General features: G+C 43.3%; 2 protein-coding genes across 2 annotated transcripts; one reads left to right on the top strand and one right to left on the bottom strand.

Annotated features, from left to right (window-relative positions):
• Positions 1–11,568: 11,568 nt before the first annotated feature.
• On the top strand, positions 11,569–23,741 carry LOC125520919 (phosphatidylinositol-3-phosphatase myotubularin-1-like). Its single transcript, XM_048685962.1, is given in 21 exon segments — positions 11,569–11,644; positions 11,647–11,723; positions 11,725–11,793; positions 12,087–12,158; positions 14,043–14,117; positions 14,353–14,421; positions 14,562–14,631; positions 14,965–15,014; positions 15,221–15,492; positions 15,585–15,658; positions 16,555–16,618; positions 16,707–16,772; positions 18,556–18,655; positions 18,750–18,881; positions 18,967–19,130; positions 20,198–20,282; positions 20,698–20,925; positions 21,430–21,489; positions 21,580–21,644; positions 22,419–22,698; positions 22,841–23,741. Coding segments are annotated over 21 exon segments (2,625 nt in total). The 5' UTR covers positions 11,569–11,583; the 3' UTR covers positions 23,333–23,741.
• Positions 23,742–24,371: 630 nt separating this feature from the next.
• LOC125520920 (NADH dehydrogenase [ubiquinone] iron-sulfur protein 5-B) lies at positions 24,372–26,247 on the bottom strand. Its single transcript, XM_048685963.1, has 2 exons — positions 25,963–26,247; positions 24,372–24,713 (listed from the first exon to the last, which is right to left on the bottom strand). The coding sequence occupies exons 1-2, from the start codon at positions 26,110–26,112 to the stop codon at positions 24,603–24,605; spliced, it is 261 nt and encodes an 86-aa protein (XP_048541920.1). The 5' UTR covers positions 26,113–26,247; the 3' UTR covers positions 24,372–24,602.
• Positions 26,248–27,774: the final 1,527 nt, after the last annotated feature.

The raw sequence follows: 27,774 nt of genomic DNA, 5'->3' as shown, positions 1-27,774 counted from the left end.
GAAAACTGTTGCGATCCCCTATACTTGTGGGTTATCAGCAAGTCTCTTTACTTGTCCCGTAATACATCATCCCGCAACTAACTTATTAGTCACATTGCTTGCAAGGCTTATTATGATGTGTATTACCGAGAGGGCCCAGAGATACCTCTCGGACACTCGGAGTGAAAAATCCTAATCTCGATCTATGCCAACCCAACAAACACCTTCGGAGATACCTGTAGAGCATCTTTATAATCACCCAGTTACATTGTGAAATTTGATAGCACACAAGGTATTCCTCCGGTATCCAGGAGTTGCACAATCTCATAGTCAAAGGAATATGTATTTGACATGAAGAAAGCAATAGCAATAAAACTGAACGATCAACATGCTAAGCTAACGGATGGGTCTTGTCCATCACATCATTCTCCTAATGATGTGATCCCGTTCATCAAATGACAACACATGTCTATGGTTAGGAAACTTAACCATCTTTGATTAACGAGCTAGTATAGTAGAGGCTTACTAGGGACACGGTGTTTTGTCTATATATCCACACATGTATCAAGTTTCCGGTTAATACAATTCTAGCATGAATAATAAACATTTATCATGATATAAGGAAATATAAAATAACAATTTTATTATTGCCTCTAGGGCATATTTCCTTGAAATACCACCGAATCAAAATAAGACGTTGTCGGTAAGCAGTATGACTATCACTGCCCACAACTCTTTGTGTTCTACTCGTGCATATCATCTACGCATAGACCTGGCTCATGATGCCATTGTTGGGAAACGTTGCATGGAAAACAAAAATTTCTACGCCACATGCAAGATCTATCCATGGAGATGCATAGCAACGAGAGGGGAGAGTGTGTCTATGTACCCTCGTACACCATAAGCGGAAGCATTTAACAACGCGGTTGATGTAGTCGTACTCTTCGTGATCCGATCACTATCCAACCGATCTAGTGCCGAACGGACGGTACCTCAGAGTTTAGCACATGTGCGGCTCGATGAAGTTTCCTACTTCTTGATCCAGCAAGCGAGAGAGGAGAAGTAGATTGGATCACAACCAACACGACGGCGGGGTGGTGGTGGTGGTGGTGGTGGTGGAGTACCGACAGCGCTTCGCTAAGCGTCGCCGGAACGAGGCGGTGGAACTACGGAGTAACGGGAGAGACAGGGGGCGCCAAGGGCTTGGTGTGTCCTCTTGGGGCACCTCCTCCCCTCTATATATAGGTGGAGGGGTGTGGGAAACAGCACCTCCAAGCCCTAGGGTGCAGCTAAGGGGGAGAGGACTTGGAATCCTATTCCTACTAGGACTCCTTCCTCTTTTTGCCTTCCCTAGCCACATGGGCTTTTGAATACTTGGTGCGCCTAGCCCAATAAGGCCAGGGGACCTCGCCACATCCCATGCTAGCCCTGGGGTCATGGTTGACCCACTTGTGGACTTTCAGACCCCTTCGGAGTCCTCCGGAACCTTCTAGAAGCTTCCCGGTACAATACCGAAAAAACTGCACTTTTTCTGGAACCCAAAATAAGACTTCCCATATATAAATCTTTGCCTATCGACCATTCTGAGACTCCTCGTGATGTCCGGGGTCTCATACGGGACTCCGAACAACATTTTACCACTCATCAAATATCCCAATACTACTCTAGCGTCAACGAACATTAAGCGTGCGACCCTGCGAGTTTGGGAATTATGTAGTCATGACCGAGACACCTCTCCGGTCAATAACCAATAGTGGGACCTGGATGGCCATATTGATTCCTACATATTCCACGAAGATATTTTATCGGTTGAACCTTTATGACAACATACATAATTCCCTTTGTCTATCGATATGTTACTTGCCCGAGATTCGATCGTCGGTATCTCTATACCTAGTTCAATCTCGTTACCGGCAAGTCTCTTTACTCATTCCGTAATACATCACCTCGTGACTAACTCCTTAGTCATTTGCTTGCAAGCTTATGATGTGTAATACCGAGAGGGCCCATAGATACCTCTCCGATACTCGGAGTGAAAAATCCTAATCTCGATCTATGCCAACTCAACAAACACCTTCGGAGATACATGTAGAGCATCTTTATGATCACCTAGTTACGTTGTGATTTTTGATAGCACACAAGGTATTCCTCTGGTATTCGGGAGTTGCATAACCTTATAGTCAAAGGAATATGTATTTGACATAAAGAAAGCAATAGCAATAAACTGAACGATCATTATGCTAAGACAATGGATGGGTCCTGTCCATCACATCATTCTCCTAATGATGTGATCCCATTATCAAATGACAACACATGTCTATGTTTAGGAAACCTTAACCATCTTTGATCAACGAGCTAGTCTAGTAGAGGCTTACTAGGGACACAGTATTTGTTTATGTATTCACACATGTATTTATGTTTTCGATCAATACAATCATAGCATGAAAAACAAACCTTTCTCATGAATAAGGAAATATAAAATAACTTTATTATTGCCTCTAGGGCATATTTCCTTCAGGCACATGATGGAGCATGACTGCAGCGGGGTAATTTCGACTGGGTCGGACTAGACAGTCTGATGGATCGACGTTGGATGTTGGTCAAAGCAAAAGACGGCGGTGATTTTAGCGACGAGGACATAGGAACGCGATGCTGATGGTGGCTGACTTATGGTGCGTGGAAACACGTGGTACAGGCCTAAGGGCATGTGCGGCTTCGACGGGACTATGACGCAAAGTTGACTCAAGACAATGTACACATGAGAAAGCTTAAACTCGACGGGGTGCGGGGTGGCACGTACAACCACCATGGAGTCATGTTGAAGGTGGAGCCGGAGTCCGATGGATAACTACACTCTATGCTGATGGAGGGGTGATGTCTACTACACAACCTTCTTCTTGTAGACGTTGTTGGGCCTCCAAGTGCAGAGGTTTGTAGGACAGTAGCAAATTTCCCTCAAGTGGATGACCTAAGGTTTATCAATCCGTGGGAGGTGTAGGATGAAGATGGTCTCTCTCAAACAACCTTGCAACCAAATAGAAAAGAGTCTCTTGTGTCCCCAACACACCAATACAATGGTAAATTGTATAGGTGCACTAGTTCGGTGAAGAGATGGTGATACAAGTGCAATATGGATGGTAGATATAGGTTTTTGTAATCTGAAAAATATAAAAACAACAAGGTAATTAATGATAAAAGTGAGCGAAAACGGTATTGCAATGCGTTGAAACAAGGCCTAGGGTTCATACTTTCACCAGTGCAAGTTCTCTCAACAAGGATAACATAATTAGATCATATAACTATCCCTCAACATGCAACAAAGAGTCACTCCAAAGTCACTAATAGCGGAGAACAAACGAAGAGATTATTGTAGGGTACGAAACCACCTCAAAGTTATTCTTTCCTATCAATCTATTGGGTTATTCCTATAAGTGTCACAAACAGCCCTAGAGTTCGTAGTAAAATAACACCTTAAGACACAAATCAACCAAAACCCTAATGTCACCTAGATACTCCAACGTCACCTCAAGTATTCGCGGGTATGATTATACGATATGCACCACACAATCCCAGATTCATCTATTCAACCAACACAAAGAACTTCAAAGAGTGCCCCAAAGTTTCTATCGGAGAGTCAAGACAAAAACATGTGCCAACCCCTATGCATAAGTTCACAAGGTCACAGAACTCGCAAGTTGATCACCAAAACATACATCAAGTAGATCACGTGAATATCCCATTGTCACCGCAGATAAGCACATGCAAGACATACATCAAGTGTTCTCAAATCCTTAAAGACTCAATCCGATAAGATAACTTCAAAGGAAAAACTCAATTCATCACAAGGAGATAGAGGGGAAGAAACATCATAAGATCCAACTATAATAGCAAAGCTCGTGGTACATCAAGATCGTGCCATATCAAGAACACGAGAGAGAGAGAGAGAGATCAAACACATAGCTACTAGTACATACCCTCATCCCCGAGGGTGAACTACTCCCTCCTCGTCATGGAGAGCGTCGGGATGATGAAGATGGCCACCGATGATGGATCCCCCCTCCGGCAGGGTGCCGGAACAGGGTCCCGATTGGTTTTTGGTGGCTACAGAGGCTTGCAGCGGCGGAACTCCCGATCTAGGTTATTTTCTGGAGGTTTGGGGATTTATAAGAGAGGTTGGTGTCGAGAACAAGTCAGGGGGCCCACAGGGAGTCCACGAGGCAGGGGGCGTGCCCCAGGGGGGTGGGCACGCCCTCCACCCTTGTGGGGCCCACAGGACTCCCCTCCAGTAACTCTTCGTTCCAGTATTTTTTATATTTTCCAGAAAAAATCTCTCTTGATTTTCAGCGCATTCTGAGAACTTTTATTTCTACACAAAAACAACACCATGGTAGTTTTGCTAAAAACAGCGTCAGTCCGGGTTAGTTCTAACCAAATCATACCAAAATCATGTAAAAAATATTATAAACATGGCATGAACACATAAAAAATTATAGATACGTTGGAGACATATCAAGGGGCTATGGCGTAAATGCATGGAGAGTGAAAGCCTATTTCAGCGGGAAAAGCGAGACACGTGGATCAGACTAGGTACCAGTGGTCTAATGGAGGCGTGATACTCGACATTGGTCGGTGATGATCGATGGTTCTATGCAGTGGGGATTGAGGCAGTGTGGGCTAGCTACGCGGGAGACTCGACCAGGACAACAGAGGCTCGACGCGGTGATAGCAGTGAGGCGTGCGGTAAGCACGGACACGGCGACAGGCCAAGGCGCTGGTGGTCAGACATGTGGTCACAAAGTGTGCAGAGGGTACTGAAATAGTGTTAGCGAGTATCAGGTTCAAGTTGGTGACTAGATCTATCGAGTTTGACATGTCAGATGGATGAGAGTAAACCATAGGGAATTTGAGAAAGTGACGGAAAGTCTGAAATTATCATGTTTATTTATTTGACCGCCGGGCCTGGCTAGGCCTTTTTCCTTTTATTTATTCTTTTCATGTTTCTTTTCTTTTCTGGTTTCTTTGTAATTTCTATTCTATTTTGAATTTAAAATTTATTCCAAAAGGAAACCTTCTCTAAATTCCAAATGAAATATTTGTGATTTGATGAACAATTTATTTGAGAATTTTGATCAAATAATTTTTGCACTTTATTTTCTAGCCTTTGTTTAAATACTCTTTTGAATATATTTTATTTTGCCAAAAAAATATTCTTCTGAGATTTGTTTGGTTTGGTTTTCACTTAACCCATCTCACAATTGCTTATATTTTTTGATCCAATTATTTTTGGAAATTTTATTTTTCTATTTCCCTTTTAGGGTTTAATTAGGCTTTCCACTTTTAGTGGCTTAGGTTTCAACCCCAACCTAGCGAGGTTTCTAGTAGTTGCATAAGGCCTTTGACCCTCCTAGGTGATCAAACAAAACAACCAATTAAATCAACAAGCAAATCCTAGGCAAATTTTAGCTAAAGGCAACAACATAAGCTATTCTAGAAAAAAAATATTCCCTATAATTTTTTTAAACATTCCAGTTTTGGGAAAAATCTGGATGTGACAACGGTGCTCCTTCTAGAGGGGCAGAGCCATCCGAGCTCCCTCATGTGCAGCTGATCGTCGTCGCCGAACCATTTCAACATTGCCAAGCCGGGCGGAGAGATCAAAGATACCCTCCTCAGGAGCAGTGCCCCCCCTCCAAAGATAGAAGCCATCAACTTTCTCATTTGAATCTGCGCCAGCATTGCAAGCATGTAACCTGGCAAACACGATCGAGTGGATCGATGACATGCCCCAAGAGGACACATTGAGAAAAATAGTCTCTGAGTGTAAAGTACATTACATCGTTCGGCTGCTGAAGGTATAGCAAAGCCCGTATAACCTCCTCGTCCAAGGTCGGGAACCAGGCTACAATCATATAACTCGGTTAAACAACTACACAAAAAGGAAACAAAATAGAGACCACACACAACATAACACGCACCCGACAGGTGGTGCTCAAGCACGCGAAGCTACCCCTCAGCAACCTCCGTTCGGTCGCGAGCGTTACCGAGCGTCTCCTCTAGTCTTCTAATCGCCAAGTCATCTATCCTCTATTGCTCTGCGTTCCTCTGTTGCTCTTCTAATCGCAAAAACGGTATTGCAATGCGTTGAAACAAGGCCTAAGGTTCATAGTTTCATTAGTGCAAGTTCTCTCAACAAGGATAACATAATTAGATCATATAACTATCCCTCAACATGCAACAAAGAGTCACTCCAAAGTTACCAATAGCGGAGAACAAACGAAGAGATTATTGTAGGGTACGAAACCACCTCAAAGTTATTCTTTCTGATCAATCTATTGGGCTATTCCTATAAGTGTCACAAACATCCCTAGAGTTCGTAGTAAAATAACACCTTAAGACACAAATAAATAAAAACCCTAATGCCACCTAGATACTCCAATGTCACCTCAAGTATCCGCGGGTATGATTATACGATATGCATCACACAATCTCAGATTCATCTATTCAACCAACACAAAGAACTTCAAAGAGTACCCCAAAAGTTTCTACTGGAGAGTCAAGACGAAAACGTGTGCCAACCCCTATGCATAAGTTCACAAGATCACATAACTCGCAAGTTGATCACCAAAACATACATCAAGTAGATCACATGAATACCCCATTGTTTATCTGTTTAGTTTAGTATTTAGGATTTTTATCATTTACGTTACTAGTTGTGTCTCACTGCTTAGTTTTGCCATTAGAAATTCCAACTGCTCAAAAATGTCATCATTCTGTGAGATCTTTTCTCAAAAATGCCATTAGATATCTCAAAAATGCCATCGTTCCATTAGATGTTTGCTCAGAAATGCCATTAGACATCGTTATTTTCAGGTCAAACTCGTTGACCATGTTATATGACAAAAATACCCCTATACCACATTTCAGCTCTCTCTACCTCACATTAATAAGTGTGGACCCCATTTGTTAGGAGTAAGCAAGCAAATAATTTAGAGAAAATAAGTATGTTGTTGGCATCAAGTGGGACCCACACTTTATTGTAGTGAGATAGGGGGAGAGCCGATGGTGTCGAGTGGCATTTTTTAGTATGCGCCTAACGAAGCGATGGCATTTTTGAGCAGTTGAAATTTCTAATGGCAAAATTGAGTAGTGAGACACAACCAGTGGCATGAATGATAAAAACCCTAGTATTTATTTTCTGTTCATCCCAGTACTGTGTTTAATTCCCACATTTAGTCGTTTCCCCTAGCAACCGACTTTAGTGAATTATTTTTAAACTCTATTTTGGGTGTGAGCGTAGCTGCGCAAGTGATGACTCAACTGTAGGGATAGTAGTGCATTCCTTTTCGCTCCCCCGTGGGATTAACAAACTTTACTTATGATGAAATTGCTAGAATGCCTTGTGCACTTGCAAGACATTAGGCAACCAAGCTAATGTCAACATCATCATACATGTAAGTTTTGTATTGACAAGGGTGAGTACAGGGGCACTCAACAAGTTTTATCACAAGGATATTAGCAGTTACAAATACAGTTAGATAAGGAATGGTTAAGTGATGAAGCTGCAAACGCGTAAGCATCACACTACAACTTACCTCTATTGGATTAAGATGAGAAGAACGGGTAACCCGTGAACTAAACATATTATTTATTTACCTACGCAAACATAACACTACCTTGTTCTTCTCGTCGCATACCCCACGAAGAAGAGACAATCAAGACGCTCACACGTTGGCAAGTCTGATTATTATCTTGACGTTGTTCTTTGAACTGTTACAATGCTCCAAGCCATCTATAATCATGGACATGCTTTTTCAAAATATTTACTGTTGATCCATGATGGGTATCCGTGTTTGCTCTTCCCAATTAGATGCTAACCAACACATGCACTCATTTGGTGGACTAGAACGAGAAGTTCCAAAACGACTTGACCACTAACTATACACAAACAGGTCTAGGGAGTGAAGTCTATTTTGAACCATGAATTTATACAGCTGGTCCAAATCAAACCCTGACCTTTTAATCCCCGAAATCGACACCTTGTGCTCTCCGATCCCGCTCAATCTCGACCCTACATCTGTTTGGCAGACCAGGAAAATGGTTATCCCGGCCGGGATCAACGACTACTCTCACTGACTACATTGGCTCACTTGTCAAATCCATCTTCCATTCCCAACCCTCTCATCTCGCTGGAAAATCAGCACACCGTGAGAGGAGATGTTGCAACTGTCTGTGTCGCCTGGTCTGCGAGGGTGCTCGACGAGGCTGGGAGCAAGGATCCCAGGGATTCTAGACAGGTGTGGAGCTGATGACAATGGTGGGCCCCATGAACGTCCATGACTTAGTGTCGCCGACGCCGTGCACATACATGGGTCTGCAGGGGTTCGGCTGGAGGATGCGTCGGCTGAGACGACAAGGCTGGGCAGGGTCTGGAGCGGCTGATGTCCCATCACAAGGCTCTCAGGCGGGGAGCCGTCGATTGCCGGACCTCATAGACCGGCTGATCGCCTGCCGTGGCATGGCCATGCCGGCGCTGGGAAGGACGGCGTCACAGACCTCAACATCAAGGCGCTACTCTCCATACGCACATAATCGATGCGCTCACCCTGTAAATAACGATACAAGCATGCTGCATGCATGCATCACACATGTACCGTCTACGTGCAATGCAAATGCAGTAGTACATGTTCACGGCGCTGGCGAAGATGCTGGCGAACCTAGAAACACCGATACTCCAACGAGACTAAGAAGAGATGAACGGCGTGGTAAACTGTCGCGCCTCACATACCTTTGCGCCATCTGCAAAGAGACCATCCGCAAGCACCTCGACGCACTTGGGCACCACGTCGACGTATTCCGCAAGCTCGAGCATTGCCTGTTGGCCGGCTACAGCGTGAGGCACTCCTTGCTCGATGGGCACCGTCTCCTCATCCAGGCCAACGTTTGGGAGCTCACCGCCGCGGTCACCGCGTCGGTCTTGGAATGCCCGCGCCTCCCCTCCCATTCTTCATGCACCACGGGCGCTTCAGGATGCGTGCTCATTCCTGTCTGCATCCTTGTCCATGCTCACCGAACGGGAAGCTGTACTGAGGCGTGCAGGCCATATGATATTGGGAGGCAGGCAGATGTACATGCACTCGTGAGTCACAAATTCAACAAACAAAAGGACATGTACCACCGCTGAGCGTGGAGGAGTAGGCGACCGACGACGCCGTCGATGCAGCCGACCCAACGATCGCCGGCGCCTGTGCTAAACTACCACAAAGAGAAATAGAAAAATGTAAATATGACATGTGGGGCTATATAGTCAGTGACAGTAAGAGATTATCCCGGCCGGGATTATTATTTTCCCAACCTGCCAAACTAGTCTGTACGGGTCTAGGGTTGGGATTCACCGGGATCAAATAGTACAGGGTGCTGATTTCAGGGATTGGGAGGTTAAGGTTTAATTCCGACGAGCCATATGAATTCAAGGTTCAAAACATACTTCACCCAGGTCTAGGAGGTAGACGATGAGTCGACATCCTACTCCAGAGCTAACCATACTAGATGATGCCCCGCACGTTGTTGCGGGAATTTTTGCAATATTTCAATGCGATTTTGATTATATGAAACATGAATTCTTGAAACAATAGTTTTTGAAAGTATATAAGAATTAAATGTAAATAGCATAATAAAATGAAATTTTACATGCATGCATGTTGTAGTGGATTTTTAATATGAATAGTTGCATGTTAAGGTGGGCCTTTCCTTATGCATGTTGAATGATTTTTTTAGAACGAAGGCTCAAGAAGAGCCCGGCTTTGAATTAACAAAGCCATCAACCGGCCAGGAATACAAGAACACCAACTTACAAGGAAAGCAAGAAGAGAAACAAGCGGCTGATACAAGGAGCAAAGCGAAACAGACTCAAAGGCAGCATCGATAGCAAGATCACGCCATGCTGCCGCCAACACCCTACAGGACGACCTACACCAACCGGACAAACTACGGACTTGAGAGGATGCACCACCGCGCAAGCTTCGTGATCGTAGCCAAACTCGAAGACAACACTGACACTCCTCTGGAACTGCCACTGCAAAGGGCCCCTGCCCTCCCATCCTGGCTCGAAGGATGCCGCACCAGCAGGCGGCAGCTCGGTTCACCCTAGAACCCAGAGGAAGACGCCCAAGCTGTGCATGAAGAAAGAACTAGGAGCAGACCTGCTAGCTCAGAGCACACCATTCCGAGCACCGTCGTCGTCCGCGGTTAAGCCACACCGAAGGGCTAGAGCTGTCGGCCACAGTCGCAGCAACAAGGGCAACAACGATGAGCCACCGAAGAAAAGGCAGTGAAGCGCCGAGCCAAGCTGCCACCCGCCACCATCACACCCACAACCCGACTCTCTCGCCGCCCCTGCGATCCCCGGACTGCGCCTCCAAGAAGGAACACGACACCGATGTGTCGTCGCCGCCCGAATCAGGGGACCTAGGCTTTCACCTAGCAGGGAACGGAAGGAGGGGGAGAAGGATCCTCACCACAGCCTCTAGGGAGGGGCACGGCGCCCAGGGCGTCGCCTGCGATGTGGCTGTGCCGGCCAGGGGTTTCCCCCGGAACCACCCCCCTCGACGAGATCCGCGCTGCCGACGCCCGGGAGGACCCGGATCCGGCGATGGAAGGAGCAGATCGGGGGCGGAGAGGATGAGATGCATCTGGCGACGGCAACCGCGTAGGGGAGGCCGCACACCAGCGACCGTGGACCGACGCCTCCTCGTCCCCCACGAGACCGAGGGAGGCGCCTCACCAGCTCCGGCCGGAGTGGCCCGCCGCCCGGGCCACCCGACGCTCTCCGCCCGGGGCCGCCGCCCCGGATGCCGAGCCCTCCACGCTATGTGGAGCCGCCGGATCCCCCGCCGCCACCTTCATCGGTGTCGTGCGCACGCCAGCGCACAGCTCTGGCGGCGGCGGAGGGGAAGGGGAGGGGGAAGGAGGGGTGCGGCGGCGGCGGTTTAGGGTTTCCCCCGAGTCGCCTCGGTGAAGACGACGCGGGGCGGGAGGGGGCATGCTTGCATGTTGAGAGAAATATGTTAGTGGGGGCTAGCTATTTAGATATAGAAGATTTCGGAGTCGAACCCAAAGAAACAGTACACAACTAGGTTGACTAGCCTTTTTTTTTCAAGAGAGCCGCCCAATCTATGCCGCTAAGTTTTTGAGCTACTGCTACCCGAGTCATACAATATTTTAATATATTTTTTAATCAACCTGTGGTTGGATGGTTAGAAGAACAATAATATCCCAGCCCATCAGAGTTCAATTCCTAGACGTGACATTGTGGCAACTTCGTCAATCTTAAAGTATTGGGTCAGCTCAGTCTCTTGAAGATACTTATAAAAATAGTCCGTACGTGCGTTTATAGGGCGGGTGTATGAGCGTACTGTATATTAATAAAAATACATACTTTTTAATATATGCAGGGAAATTTTTGCAAAAAAATGCAGGAAAATAATTTGGAGGAGGAAACTTGGAACGAACTCGTCCATCGTCCCATGCCTCCATGGTTCGTAGGTTGCCTCACGCCACCGCACACAAACACAAACCGTGCATTGCATAGAGACCGCGCCGTCACGAATGCGAGACGGTCGCCTCCCCCGACAAGCCAACGCCAAACCAAAGCCCACGCGAACGCAACACCGCTCTCTCTCTCTCTCTCTCTCTCTCTCCTCTCGCGCGCGCGACGACAACGAGAAGCCGCGGCGCTGTCGGGTACCCCGCCGCTTCTGCTCGCCGGAGATGGAGGCCTCTGGGAGCTGGGACGCCATCGACTGGAACCAAATCGAGGTACGGTAGCCCCAGCCCCCGTCCCCACACCTTCCTCAGCCCCGCGGTCCCTCACCTGGTACCACCTCGGCCGCGCGCACGACGCCTCGGCGGGAGTTGGGGCTTCCGATTCGCACGCGGCCCGCGTCGGGGCCACCGCACGCTGCGAGCGCGCATCGCTCCATTCCTGGAACCGATAAGCACGCGCATGTGCCTGCACCCCTCCGGCGCGAGTGCGTAGGGTTAGGTTGCTGTTGTGGCTGTGGTCTGATGTTCTAATGCGGCTCTGTGCTCTTTTTTTTTCTCGCTTCAAGGATCCGAGGTCGCGGAGGTCTTCGCAGGGAATGGAGGAGTTCCTGCTCGAGGACGAGGAGGTTTATGCCCAGGTTCGACTCCATCCCCCAAGTTTAAATTCCTCACCAGTTCGATGGATTTCATTTTCTGTGAGGTTGGTAAATTCCACTTCGCGACCTATTGATATGTTTTGGTAACCATATGCAATCTTATGGTATACGGCGAGCCCGTGGCGTGGACTGTTATTAACTCTGATATGTATTGGTTGTGGCTGTTCTAGATTAGCCCAATTGCATTGCACATACCTCAAATTCTATATAACAAATGGGCTAGTATATCGGTTGCAATATTGCTATACTATATGATTTTTTTGCGGCGGGGGAGTAGATAATGTGTGTTTCCCTTTATTTTCTAGCCTCAACAGGTTCCACTTCTACACAGTTAACATATATATGTAATAATGTGCCTAAGCTGGATGTAAATTTTCACAGGAAAAACTAGTGTTTAACACAAAGGAAATTTATCACAATAAGCAGTATCGTACAACATTATTATGGATGCTTCCTTCAATAATAAAGTATTATGTACACAAACAGTTGATCTGCAATAAAAATCAAGTACAGTTGGGCATGTCATTGTCGTAAATGGAACTAAATTGCTATTTCCATTGTTTATATGTACAACCTAACCAAATAAGTTCGTGTGAGCAAATTCATAAAAAAACAACTTGATATTAATTTTGTTGAATATACCATTCATTAGGTGGAACCTGTTAGTTGACCGAACAATAAAATCTGAGTAAAGGCCAGCGTGGCAGGTCTACAGGCTGTGATACCTCCTGCAGGAGAGATGTGGAAGTCTCATGCCGCCGGCGAGCCGGCTATCAACTATTGGAATTCAGAAGGACAGAATGTGTGCAGTGGGGAGATGAGAGGACTTGACGAGTTGAGGAGTTATGGGGATGTACGGCGGCTCCATTAGGTGTTTTCACGTCGAACGAAGGGTTTTCCGTATCCAAAACGTATCGCAGCAGTATCCCACGCGTATCAAACATTAGTTTCTTTTAAAAAAAATCAATAAATCAAAGGATACATACAAGATATGTATCGGGCCGTATCGGGGCAGTATCCGAGTATCCGGGCAGTATCTGGCCAGATACGTGTGCTTTCTGAAGTATCCACGCAATGTAGGGCTGTGCTTCCAGCATTCATGTGCTAGATACTGGAGTTAGATCGCAATTAGTGCATTCCAAAAGATTTGGAGGTTGTGTAACAGCATATAGCAGATCCAATGTAGTAATGTACATAGTTGGCTATTTAGTGGCTGAACTGGAAATTCATATGGTCGGAGTGCATGCATGGCACGCGTTAATCAATTTGTCAGCTAATAGGATCAGTAAACAGGAAATAATTATGGAATGCCTCTAAAAATTGTGGAATAAATGTGACAGGCAGACAAATGAAGTGTACTGAAATTATAAACTGGTTTTTACTGCCATGCATATTCACTTGCAAGACAGAGAGAACTAGACAATAGCCCCACCGTGGTCAACTCAACAGAGAACAAAGATAACCCAAGGAGAATTTGTGTTGGGTGAGATGATTCAAGGTTCAGTGGACTAGTCTGTGGCTAGTTCCTCCCTTTCTGCTATATTTGCTCCCCATACCATGAAATTTCTGCTAACAAGGGGAATAAATGCCTAACTGCCTATCATTGTCAATTTTCCACATGACATATTCTTAAATTGAAGTACTTATTAATCTGTGTGGGGCCAAATCAATTTAGTACTCAAGGTTATTTAGTGACTTGTTTTTTCCCTAGTGTTCTTAATTTAATAATAAGGAAAACCACGAGTTGTAAATGATAATGCATTTCCAGTCGTAAACCAAAAAACTTCACTGAATGAATCTCATTCCCATGTTTGACTTCACATTTGTCCATCTCGAATTTGATCATCCTTACCTCTCCTTACTTAGGGCCATGGTGTTGTTCTACTAAACACAGATGAGGCTGGCATTGTTTCAGTGACAAATTTCCGTCTTCTCTTTGTGGTAAGCAATCATATTATTATTCTGTTGGAACCATGAAAACTAATATTACACGGCGTGATGCGTCTTGCACTTAAATACAAATTCCTTCTGCCATGTGATTCTTCTTTTAATATTGTTCACTTTCTACATTGTGCTCTCAATTTCATTCCATCGAATTGGAATCTAGAAAATTTATTGGTTTGTTTTTGGAATAAGAACTTTGTATATTCTGTCTTACATTTCTTTATTTTTTCAGAGCCAGGCAACAAAAAGCATAATAGAGTTAGGTACCATACCCCTTAGTACAATTGAGAAGTTAAATGATGTAAGTCTCCAGGTTACTATCAGTGGACACTTTATTGGTTTAAGTTTGGTTTATCTTCTTTGGTGCATGACCACTGTTTGTTTGCTCTAATGCTTGCAAGCAATTCTTATGGATTATTGATCAGACTGGTTTTTCTGCAGGATGTAAAGCTTCAATCCCTACCACGCCAGTATGATAAGAAGCAGCCTCGTGAACTTCTTCAAGTCATTGGTGAGTTTCTACTTCGTAGGGTTGCCCTGAGCACCGACAGCTACTTAATCATGAAATTTGAGTAAGTCTGGATGGAAGAATGATACTATTGATGTGAGGAATCTCTTTTACATATCATCCTGTAACTGCATCCACCATTTCTTCTATTCTTTTACCCCGACGACTCAGATTTGTGATTTTTACTGTGATAGTTGAAATGTCTTTGTTCTGTTGCTGCTTCATTCATTTTTTTTATGGATGTGCAGTCTATTTCTAGTGATTTTTGACCATGTGAAAAGTTCAGAAAATATATTTTAATTACCTCACCTTTTACTTGGTTACTTTTCTGTTCAGGTAAAGACATGAGAGTTATTGTGTTCGCTTTTCGTCCTAGAACCAAGCAGGTAGATATTCTTTTCCATTCTAGCCAAAATCTATTGCATTTGTTTATCGATTACTTTTTTCAGCTTATTCTGGAAATATGCGCGGCATTTTCTTTAGGTTGAGCAATATCCAGTTTTAACTTTACATGCACTTGTATTTTGTTGTACCAGATTACTAGATTAGCCATTTATCTTCAGAGATCTACTTCTGATACTTGCCTTTCCAGAAAAATGAAGTGTTTGACGCTTTGAGAAGATATACTAAACCTTCTCAGCTGTGGGAGCTATATGCATTTTCTTGTGACCCATCCACTGTTGATAAGAAATCCGATCCAAAGATGCGTCTCATGAAGGAATACCATCGTCTTCTTAGCGAAGGCAGTGAGTTTGAAGTTGAAAAATATTATTTCCGTAACAATTGGAGACTAACCACAGTTAATTCGAGCTATTCATTGTGTTCAACATACCCCTCTCAGTTGATTGTTCCTAAGAGCATAAGGTATTCTTTTGCCTTTGGCAACATCATGTGATAATTTCTGTTCTTTTAAATACATCCTCAACAAGTCACGCATGCAAATATTTTTCTTTTAGTGATGAAGATTTGTGGCAAGCTTCTACTTTCCGAGCCGGCAGACGCTTGCCTATTATTTCGTGGTGTAACCCTGGTATGTCTGCTCATTTTTCATTCCTTGCAAACATTTTTTTCCTTCCCCTGTAATTTTTGTACTCACTATATTTGGAAATTGTTTTATGCATGAAATAACCTCAGCGTTTCTTTTGTAAAATATTGTTGGTTCATAGATGGTCAGTTATCTCCTTTACTACCGGCTAAAAGCCTGGCACCACCACAACTCTTGTTAGTATTCTTGCAAGTATATCCAAACCAGTCGATTATACTTGTAATGCTACTAGGTTTGGGTATGAACCTTCTATTTGGTCTGGCAACCAGTTCTATTTCTGTTTGTTATAATGTCAAATAAAATCCCAAGAGTAGCTACTGTGAAATGGGAACTTCCTGGTTCTCTGATCTCCTTATTTCTTTCTAGTTTGATCATGTTATGTGAAATCATGTTTTATATGTATTCCTCTGTCCCAAAATTCTTGTCTTAAATTTGTCTAAATACGGATGTATCAAGTCACATTTTAGTATTAGATACATCCGTATCTAGACAAATCTAAGACAAGAATTTTGGGACGGAGGGAGTATTTTCTTAAGTAACTTTGAAATTCGAGTGGTTCATTCATGTTGCTGAACACCAAGTCTCTACACCTGTCGTGCTTGAAAAGAGGGCACATAAATTTTGTTTGAAGTCAAATGGTGCAAAGTTTGACCAAGTTTGTAGGAAAACTATCAACAATTACAATACCAAATCATATGCCTTCTTTTTGGAGTTGGAGGTATTTTATATCCATATTGATCGGGCAAACTACACATGTTTTGGTGATTAAAGGCATGGTTATAGCGGTGATAAAAAGAACCGTGAAGGAGGCATCAGCTAGCATTTTGGTTTTAGTTTTTTTGAATAATATGCAGTAAGAAGTGAACTTGTTTGTATTGCAGTTTCTGGAGCTGTCTTGGCAAGGTCGTCTCAGCCGCTGGTGGGATTAATGATGAACTTTAGAAAGTGAGCTTACATCCATCTAAATAAATAGCCTTGACATGTGTGCTGACCTCTGAGTGCTGCTGGTCTAATCATACTGTAATTTCTGCAGCAATGCTGACGAGAAGCTTGTTTCTGCTCTCTGCACCCAAAATGTTGATGCGAATTTGCCTCCAAGGTAATCAAAGCATGTTTTACATTTCTATGTTGGTTGGGCTCTCTGATATCATTTAAGTATCGTCTCTTATAATGTGTCCTTGACTCTATGAGCCCTCTTTCACGTATGATGTTTGCAACTTAATTCTTACATGTGCTTTTCTTTCTCTATTTCTATCTCTACTAAAAATGAACGGAAGGTTCCCGTTTCACTCTTTCCTTTGTCCAACCCTCTTCCTACTCCCCGTTTTGATTTCCCCCCATCCCACCTCTGTTTTTTTGTCCCATTGGATTTCCTGAAAACTGTCTCAACTTCCCCACATCTTGGTGACTTACCAAACAAAAATCTTGTTTTCATTGTTGGTAAGCCAATAAGGCCTCATTTGGTAGAGGTGGTTTTCCAGCCCCAAAGGGGTTGGGATTGGAGGGGATTTGGTGGCTCCTCTTCTTCACCCAATCCTCTCAAATGCTCACCAATCCAACCTTCACATCCCTTAATCCCCTTTCTACTATTTGGTACACACAATTTTGAACAAGCTGGTGCAGAATGGCAACACTACAATTAAAAGTGCAATCTTTACAACTCAACTCATAAAATAACTTTACATGCAACGAACGTACAACCAGATTATGCAAAGCAACAAATAAGCTCTTATAATCAGTTATAAGTATCATGATTCCAGAAATAAGGAAAATGATTATTGTATAAACATGGCACATGCCACGGTCCAGATGAAAAATACAAGATGTTTGATCAGCGAATATCAGCGGTTCATCATCACAACACAAACACATGTTCGATTGGTGGATGCTCTTAATCAATTGCGAGCATGCTGACCGCGTAGATGATGTCAAGCTGTAGTTGATGATTGTGAGCAGCAAGCAGATGAAGAACTGCATCTATTCAAGACAGAAGGGACATAATTAGTGGTTACACTTGAACTACTACCATTTGATTGAACACATCCAGAGGACTACATTATAAACATCTGGTCTACAGTTTAAAAACTGGAATGTGTTCAATATCAGACCAGGGAAATAAAAATGTGCAAGTACATTATAAACATCCAGAGGACTACACTTAAACACTTCTTAGTGTAGAAGATAACAAGCATTAGATAGGCTAAGCCAGTTTTCCATATGGCTTAAATCATCCAATATTGCGTTGACAACAAGATATTACTCCATCAAGACAAATTTTAATGCACCAATTTAACATTAATGGATGCGCAGTTGCGGGCTAAGCTACTAGAATATCTATGCCTCCGTTGCAACGCATGGGCAGTTATGTAGTTGAAAGACAGATGTATGCAGGCAAACGGTGTTGCGCTGTTGCTAATGCTGTCGACTGTCTTATTGTCTATCCTCACATACAGAGCTGAGAACCCATAGCTGATGTCATGTCATATTAAATTTTACCTACTTTTGTGTTTAACATGAGCAAATTCTAGTTAGTACCTTGTGTGTTGTGCGTGCCTTTGTGTCTGTGTTGGGCTTGTTGTGCTGTGCCCACAGCTGAACCCGTGTAGCGTTTGTGTGCCTGTGTGTTGGACCTGGCCTGCGGTGGCGTTGTGTGTGTGTTGTTCGGTTGGTACCTTGTTGACTTTGTGCTCGGTGGTTGCTTTATTTATAAAGCGGGGCGAAAGCCTTTTTCGGTAATTCTAGTTAGTATAAGCCACTGCCTTTTATGCCCTCCATTCCATATTTTTTAGCACATATTGACTCTCTGATACGGTGATACCTAACCTCTATGAACAGTTTCAATGCTTTTAATGTTGCAAATTTCCCGCTTCCAATGTAAACAGGAAATTATACATAGTTGATGCCCGGCCAAGAGCAAATGCTTTAGCAAATGGGGCAAAGGGTGGTGGCTCAGAGTCATCTTCTAATTATCCAAAATCTGAGGTAAGAGTATATGCACAGATCGGCTTGTATGGGTATTCTATAGAACTGCTTTATACTTTGTTTTATTTCTTTAATTCATTGGATTTGGAACCAGGTTCTTTTCTTAGGAATACAAAACATCCACACAATGAGAGATAGTCTTTCTCGCCTTAGGGATTATGTGGATGCCCATGGGTCAATATCATCAAACGGTTCCTCTTCAGCTGTATCCCTCGTCGGAGACCGGGCAAGCATTTGATTTTTTCACACTGTAATGTATGCATGTTCGTTGAGAAGCAAACACAAGAATAATATAATATTTTCTCTTTCAGAGAAATCGTGGATCAACCTGGGGTGGAGGCAGTCTTAATAGCATGACACAGTTTTCTTCGATGTTAGGGGAATGGCTAAATCATATCCAGAACATCCTAGTTGGTGCTTCATGGATTGCTGCACAAATTGCCCAGGAATCAGCTTCAGTTCTTGTCCATTGCAGGTTTTTTTGTACTTACCTCAGTATCGATAAGATGTGCTAATTGAACTAATTTGCTGGTTGTTGTAAATGGAGAACATTGATGGTTCTGTTTTCTGTGATCATGCTTATTGATTTTGCATTTAGTTCGGACATGTCATGCATGCAAGTGTCTGCAGGGAAGATTTGCTATTCTCTGCTCATCATATTTGTGCTTATCAATTCAGATAACAAAAGACCTGTTGCGAATGATTATGAAATATTTGTGTGATCAGTAGGAAAAGAAAACCATTTGAACCCTCAACTATGGCAAGAGTCTGCTTATGTGATGTGCATAAATTCATTTATACATTGCACGGAAGGATGGACACTGTTTGCTGTTAAGGTTTTACTGTTTTAGTAGCTGAACCCGTTTGTTAAAATAATAATAATAATGATATGTATCCCAAGTTTCTACCACTTGTTGTCGAACTTGCATAATCAGAACCTAAAAATTTGCTCTTTTTACTCTTGTGACCCTAGGATGTGAAATAATGGTGAAACCACCTTGAGAGGTTATTGAACTACCATTTGGAGGTAGTGAAGCCAGCCTATTTTCACCCTTTTGCTGCTGGAGCTCCTTTAATCATTTGTTGTAGCTGGGATTACATGCCAATGCCACTGGAGTGGTTGAACTATACCATGTAGGTTACCTTATATAATGATGTGGTGTTAAAGCAGGCCTTAAGAACCAAATGCCGGTTGGTTGGTCTTTGTTCATTTTGAGTTTGGAACATGGCTTGTGACCCAAGATTTAATCATGGACAGGGATGTGTGGAAGTTAGCTATCCATGTGCCAGAACGGTTTCAATATCTTATGGGTTTCAACTCTAGCCTATCCCAACTTGTTTGGGACTGAAAGGCTTTGTTGTTGTTGTTGTTGTTGTTTACTAGTCCTACTAGGAATCAGAGGGACTCCAAATCCTGGCCGTCTTGCTCACCTCTCATGCAGTTAATAATGATCCTTTGGATGTAATCTTAGGCTGCATGATTGCTACAGCTTTGTTGCTCCTATCAAATTTTAATTTCTGATTTTTGTTTCTCTTTTGCAGTGATGGTTGGGACCGCACAACCCAGTTGATTGCACTTGCTTGTTTGTTGCTTGACCCCTATTATAGAACGTTCGATGGGTTCCAGGTACAGACTCGCAGAGACCACAAAGTTTGCAATGTGCTCCTGTGGCAAGATAATTTTGTTTCCACTTCTCTTCCATTCCTGTCATGAAACTCTTCAATGGAATATTTAGAATTATATTTGATGTTTGATTGTTTTTGTTGTTAAAATGGAAATGTAATGTATTGACATGCCATTTCCTCGGACTAGTTGTTGCACATGCCTCTTCACATGATATATGGCCTTCTGAACTTTTAAGACTAAAACTGCAGTTCATATTCACATTAAGTTCCTGTGCCCTGCAATTAATCAACATTACATTGTCTAATGTATAATAGTTCCTGATTGCTGATTTGTTTCAATCGTGTCACTTCAATAGTATGAAAGACTTGGTTTTGGAACTTGGATATATAACACTCTTTTACCAAACTGTTTTTAGGCCCTTGTGGAAAAGGATTGGCTAGCTTTTGGTCACCCGTTTGCAGAGCGATTGGGAATTCCAACAGTGTCCGAGAATGGGGGATCACAGTATGAGCTACTAAGGCAACCATCTGTTGGGAATTTAACCAGTTCGCCGAGCAGAGGTTCTTTAGGAACACCAGGGTCATCCTCTAATACATCAGTTCAATCCCAGACATCAAACAACAGTTCACCCATACTGTTACAGGTAGCCTACAAGTGCTACTTTTCTTTTCCTTTTGTCTGGTAGATTGTATCAATAAATAATAGGAGTTGCCTTGGTCTCAGCAACTACCAACTGGTGGCTTTGATGAGTAAATGATAGGCTGTTTCTTTTATATGTTAATATTCAAATTACTTGTTCTATTTAATAGATTATGGATTTTACCTATTTGGGGGGCTAAAGGCTTCTCACCGTTTAGTTAGGCTGTGCAGCAGACCCTTCACAAATCATGCCTCTCAGAAGCGTTAAATTTCTAATAGAATGACATCAGTTAACAGCATGGTGTGCTTTAATGATTATCAATTTGTTTGAGCATTTGAGAACAAAACTGCATGGCTCCTTTTTAATATAATAGAGGCGACCTATCATACAGTTTGGATGTGTCTGTTGTCTTGTTCACGCATTTGTGTTTGTTTTGGAGGTATTTGATATACATTTCGTTTAATTACTTGAGCTTGTTCTCTTCTAATACCGCATCTTTTGTTTCAGTGGCTTGATTGTATTGCTCAGTTGTTACGTCTATACCCAGCTGCATTTCAGTTTTCATCTGTAAGTCTTCTTTTCCTTCTGCAGCTGTATGGTCATGCTAACACTAGGTCTCTTCATGGATATGCATAACCTGGACTATTCTTGTTGCAGAAATTCCTAGTTGACTTTATGGATTGTGTGCTATCATGTCGCTTTGGGAACTTCCTATGCAATAGGTATTCAATCTAGAGACCGTCTTGGCAATTTTTTGTTTGTGTGTCGTGTGTGCGCGCGCATGCGAACGTGGCGGTGTGTGTTCAACAAAAGTGAAGCATATGAAAAACGCGAAATTTGAAATGCAGATGTTGTGTCGATATATTTATTATAGGACATCATGTAAGAATTGAACTTAAGTTCAGATCAATTTTCAGTTAAAGTTTGTATGCATGTATCGAATAAAAGGAACTCTGTAAGGAGACATGCCCTCATTCTTCTAAGGTTTTCCATATGCTTTTTGATGTTTAAGAAGTATCCCCTCACGGAAAAACAACTAGCATGATTATTTATGATTGCAGTTGAATTAAGTCACTATAGGGTGCACTGAGCAATTCTGAAGTTTATCTTAGGTATCTAGTAGTACACATCTGGTGCTCAAATCAATTCAAAGTGTCTGCAGGTTGCATGTGTATTATCTACTCCCTCTGTCCCATAATATAAGAACGTTTTTCAAGCTAACATAGCTTAAAAAACGTTCTTATATTATGGGACGGAGGGAGTAGTAATTAGTTGACCCAGTAATCATGCCACATCCTGTTTTAGAATCCATCATCCACAAATTTTAAGCTATATAATCCACAAATTGGAGATCCTATTGATTACGTGCCAAAAATGTGCTTGTCCAGACCATGATAGTCTCTGGTTAAAAAGATAATGTTTGATTCTTTCTGCACTGTTTGGTTTATCTTAATTGTAAAGTATTCTGCATGGCTAATTTTTATTCCAAATGCAAGCGAGCGGGAAAGAGAGCAATCTGGGATTACAAGCTCTTGCCATTGCATGTGGACGTACTTGGCTGATCTCCGGGCTTCTGGTGGTAGCTTCCATGAGCACATTAATCCATTTTATGACCGAGAGAGGTATTGGCTCCCCCTTGTACCCCCTGCTGCAGCACTTGCTCCAACTCTATGGCCTCAGTTTTATTTGAGATGGGCATGTCCCCCTGAATCACAAGGTGGCGGTCTTGAATCCCATGGGCATTCCATGCGTAAAAAATACGAGGCCTCAGTCAAGGTACTTTTCATTAGCCTTTTATTATTTATTATGCAGGCTCATCTCTATTTTTTTAGTACTTGTAATACATAAGTTAGCAGACAAAAATTCATGGCTGAAGATACGTTTCATGTATTCCTTTGTTTTCTCATGCAATGGGCAGTCAAAGGAGATGGCTGAATCAAGATCAAGGGATATTAAAATGAAGATGGAGTCTATGCTGACAGACTTGCAGAGGGAGAGGCGTGCAAGTAGTTCAGCCTTAGCCATGGCTCAAAGGGCTCGAAGGGAGAACGTCGCCATTAAAAGGGCAATCCAAACTATAGGGTGCACTGTTAATTTCTCGACGAACGAAAATCGAGTGGACAAGTCCGAGGAGATGTCATATTCATTTCGAAGAGAAGCTGACACTGTATCCCAGCAAGATGATAATGCTGACCTGTCTGTATCCATCTCTGCGATTGAGGACAGTTTGGTATCAGAGACACCAAGCAACCAAGTTTGCGAATCGCTCTGCCCCTTCCGCAGCAGAGAGGGGTGCAGATGGCCACATGCTGCTTGTGCGCAGCTAGGAAGCCAGTTTGTTGGTTTAAAGGCAAATTTTGATGCTTTTGACCGGCTATCTGTAAAAGATTGCTATTTTCCTAAAGAATAGGCGAGACCATGAGCTCAAGGCCGTTCTAGGCGCACTTTGACAGCTGCCGGTAGATTTTTTTTCCCCGTGGTGGCGCCTCTCAGTTTGCATTGACAGCAGAAGATATGCGCTGGGAGCAAATGAAGATTTAATTATTTTGAGTTGAAGCTCACGTCTGACTCACAAGTTCCTCAGAAGATATGCGCTGGGCAGTTGTCATTCTAGATTAGGGGTTAGCGATTCGTTAAGACCCACTGGGGACTGAAAGGGCAGTCCTTTGTGTTGTATATAGTTTAAAGCAAAGTAATGCCAGATGTGAGAGGTGGTTTTTCCACCTTTTGTTTTCGTTAAAAAAAATCATCTGATTGCTTGGGAATAAGAGCTAATGTACATCCTGCTCTGGTGAATAAAATGCCATCTGTCAAAAACATGTACATGTGGGTTATCACATTCTTTTCATTGTCACTGTAGCTTTGTTTTGTGAAAATAAATTATGCTTTGTTTCCAGCGCCAAGGTTTAAGCAATGTCTTGAATTTGATCAGCTAGAACTAATATGTGCAACGAATTCTGCTCGCATCCACTTAAAATCAACAACAGTGCTATATCTTTTCTTCATTTTCCGTACTGAATCAAACCATAAAACAAGGCTTTATGAACGGCTGAAACACCAAATTGACACATATACATGCCTATATTATTAGAGCCTGTTGTTTGCATTTGCAGCAAAAACATTCTGAAGAACGATCACACACTTGCATTAACGGAAGAAAAATCTTCACCATTTTCCAATCTTAGTTCATAAACTGATTAATCAATTTGTGAGAAGGTAGAATCCAAAAATCCAAACAATCTCGGGATGAGCTAGCGAAGTAACAGTAACTGAACACAGGCCACGTTAAGTGTCGATGCCAATCGACTAAAAGAAAAGCGCTACTGTGAATTGTATTGAACCATCGTGTTGCTCCTTCTCACGCAGAAAAATGCCATGAAATTACTGTTGTATTGAACCATCGTGTTGCTCTTTCTCACGCAGAATAATGCCATGAAATTGCTACAAGGTATGCAAACATGCACAAACATCATGTTTCATGGTTGAATCAAGCGTTTATTATCGCTTAATATCTCAAACATGCACAAACTTGTTGACCAAGGTTGTTTATCGAACTCATGATTTTAGAACAAGTCATGGAGTGGGAGGGTAGAATGTTTAGGAAATTATTGCCTTGCTCATAGCCGAACATGGAAGCACTTGCAGCAAACAAAAAGCATAAGAAAAATTAAAAACGGATGCTAGTGGTGAGCTGCAACAGCAGGAGCTCCTTCGGCTTCCTCCTTGGCCTTGCGAGCAGCAGCTCTTATCTGACGTTGCTCCTCCTTGTAGATCCTGTTCCTGCGCTGGAACTGCGGTAGAAGAAATAACAAACACTAAGTTCACGATTTCGCTATCAGCTTACCATGATTCATAAAATCACCCGGCACAAGGAAGTGGAAGTGCAGAATAACATGAGTTCAGACTGCCATCTTATCCAGCGCCCGAAAATACTTCAATAACAATGAATGGAAAGAAGCTGGTTCTAAAGTATCCTTTTTGCCAGGAAAACGGTTCTAAGGAATCAATGCATTGTCCCTCTGAAACAAAACATAAAATTCATAATATGATATGATCCCATCACGCATGGCAGGATGTAACAGATACTTAAGTATAATTTGTACCTTCTATTTTTTGGTTATAGTAGTCACATCCTAGAATCAGCAATTGTCCTATTTAGTTTATCCCATCACCGGAAGCAGGAAGCTACTAGGAGAATCAGCAATTGTCCTATTTAGTTTATCCCATCACCGGAAGCAGGAAGCTACCAGGAGAATCAGCAATTGTTCTGTTTAGTTTATCCCATCACCGGAAGCAGGAAGCTACCAGGAGAATCAGCAATTGTCCTATTTAGTTTATCCCATCACCGGAAGCAGGAAGCTACCAGGAGAATCAGCAATTGTTCTGTTTAGTTTATCCCATCACCAGAAGCAGGAAGCTACCAGGATCACCTGGAAAAACTACCCCCCCCCCCCCCCCCCCCCCCCCCCCCCAGATTGCATGATACAATCCGGAGAGCAAAATCTAGATAACAAATGTAAGTAGTTGGTTATCTGAGCCACAATTTCAGCGACCATCCTAAGAGATGATTGCACAAAAGACTCCGATACACGATCTTTACATTGACTGCAACACGCAATGAAATGGAGCATGTAAGAACTCCGACCTAATTTGTCAAGCCTACAATGGGTTAAAGGATCCCTGCGCAATCCTACTTTGCCCGAACACGGCTACATCGGATCGATTCAGAAGGTCGATGGTTCACAAGTAGGCTACATTGACGACGGAATATAACAAATTAGCACATGACAATATCGACATGAACCCTCCAAGTTCGAGAACACATCGGGAACAATCGATTTCTCTCTGTATATCGATACTGCCACGAAAGACCGGAAATGCCTGAAATTCCGGAGTGGCTCGCCTACGTACGAATTACACGAGGCCCCGGCCACAGATCTAGGTAGCCGCCGGCCAGCGATGCGGCGGCAGATCAGACGAGGAAGGATAGATCTCTATCCATCTAGGCGGGGGGAGGAAGGGGGGAAGAAGGATGGGTACCTCCTTGGAGTGGTGGAGGCACTCGAGGTAGTCCTCGCGGAGGAGGCCGCAATCGGAGGGCTGGCGGCAGCGGCTCATGCACGAGCTGAAGTCCAGCCAGAAGTCGTAGCACCGCCCCTTGTTCCCGTTGATGCCCCACCCGGACGCCATCGCCTCTTCTTCTTCTCCGTCGTCGACCTTGGCAGCCTCTTCTTCTTCTCTCTCTCCGGTGGTCAGTCACGATGTCCCTACACTGCTCTCTCTCTCTCTCTCCGCCTTCCTTTCCCTCACCAGACAATGTTGGCCCACGTACCATTCCCCTCGGAGTCACCATGTCTCTGCTGGGCCTTGCGTGCGGCTCTGGGCCTCCAATACCCGGGTATCCCCAATTCCTTCTTTCTCTACGGTCACCCAACATTCCCTCATAACTCGCATAAAAAGCGAGCGATTACTGAGTAGTTGGCGGCGGAATAGGTACCCGTCGCCTCTGGCGACTAGGGTTTAACTACTCCGACGGCATCCTGCCGTCATCGAGTTTTACCTACTAGTATGGGGTCCAATCCACGTCTTCCTCCCAGTACTTCCCCTCGGGCTGATCAAGGGGACGGCTGGCCCGTCCGCCCGGCCTTGGGGTTTAGCCGCCATGAAGTAGATGTTGGTGTCAGATCACATCTGGTTTTCCGATTCTATTTCGACTTGAAAGCCTTTGCTACGAGTTTGCCGCCAGTCATTATTAATATCGTTAGCTGGAACTGTCGCGGGATTGGCAACGACGCGATGGTTCAAGAGCTTCCCACGTTAGTGCAATGGTTTGCCCCTTCCGTGCTGTATCTGCAAGAAACACAAGTATGAGGGTTACGGGCTAGAAACCTAGCTTTTTCTTTCGGTTTTAGTAGATGTTACACTGTTGGTAGTAATGGTAGAAGTGGAGGTCTGGCTATCTACTGGAACGATGATTTATCGCTTGAATTGATTTATTACTCCCAATACCACATTGATATGATTGTGAAGAAGAATGGAGAGGAACCATGGAGGCTCACCAACATCTATGGTGAAGCGACAGTTAGTGAGAGACAGAAAACATGGGACCTGCTGAGATTTTAAGAAGTGAATCTGAATTACCTTGTGTCTGCATCGGCGATTATAATGAAGTGCTATTTTCAGAGGAACACTGTAGTGACCAGACCTTAAACGGTCTGATCTCTGTGCTCCGGTGTCATCCCTGGATCAGTAATGCTGACACCACACAGTACTCTGAGGATTTATAACAGAGTAGCAATCACACATTTATTACATCGAGTGTCTCAAAAGAGAACTTATTACAATAAGTATGGCTTAAGGCCATCTAATAACGATAACAGCGGAAGGCTTGGAAGATAAGTGAGTCCATCAACTCCAACGGCATCACTGAGTATAGAACCACGACCTAAAAACTCCTTAATCGTCGTCTGAAAAGTCTGCAACATTAACGTTGCAGCCCGAAACGGATCAACACATGGAATATGCTGGCAAGGTAACACATAGAGAGTAATGGAATGAAACAGCTATACTATATGCATATTTGGCTGGTGAAAAGCTCTATGGTTACAGTTTTGCGTAAAGCTAATTTTTCCCTACTTCAAAGGAATAAAATTTAATTACTATCATGGTGGTTGTTAAACATTGAGAATGGTTGACAGCATTCTCAATCCCAATTAAGCATCAACATTAAAACCCAACAATAATAATTAAAGTAACATGATGAGATTCACATGATAATCCAGATACTAGATACTCAAGATGTCCATAACTGAGGACACGGCTAACCATGATTAGTTTATTAAACTCTGCAGA

The sequence above is a fragment of the Triticum urartu genome, chromosome 7 (assembly GCF_003073215.2).
Source record: "Triticum urartu cultivar G1812 chromosome 7, Tu2.1, whole genome shotgun sequence".
Taxonomy (NCBI): domain Eukaryota; kingdom Viridiplantae; phylum Streptophyta; class Magnoliopsida; order Poales; family Poaceae; genus Triticum; species Triticum urartu.
Note: the sequence above shows the minus strand (reverse complement) of the source record. Positions and strands in the feature narration are given on the sequence as shown.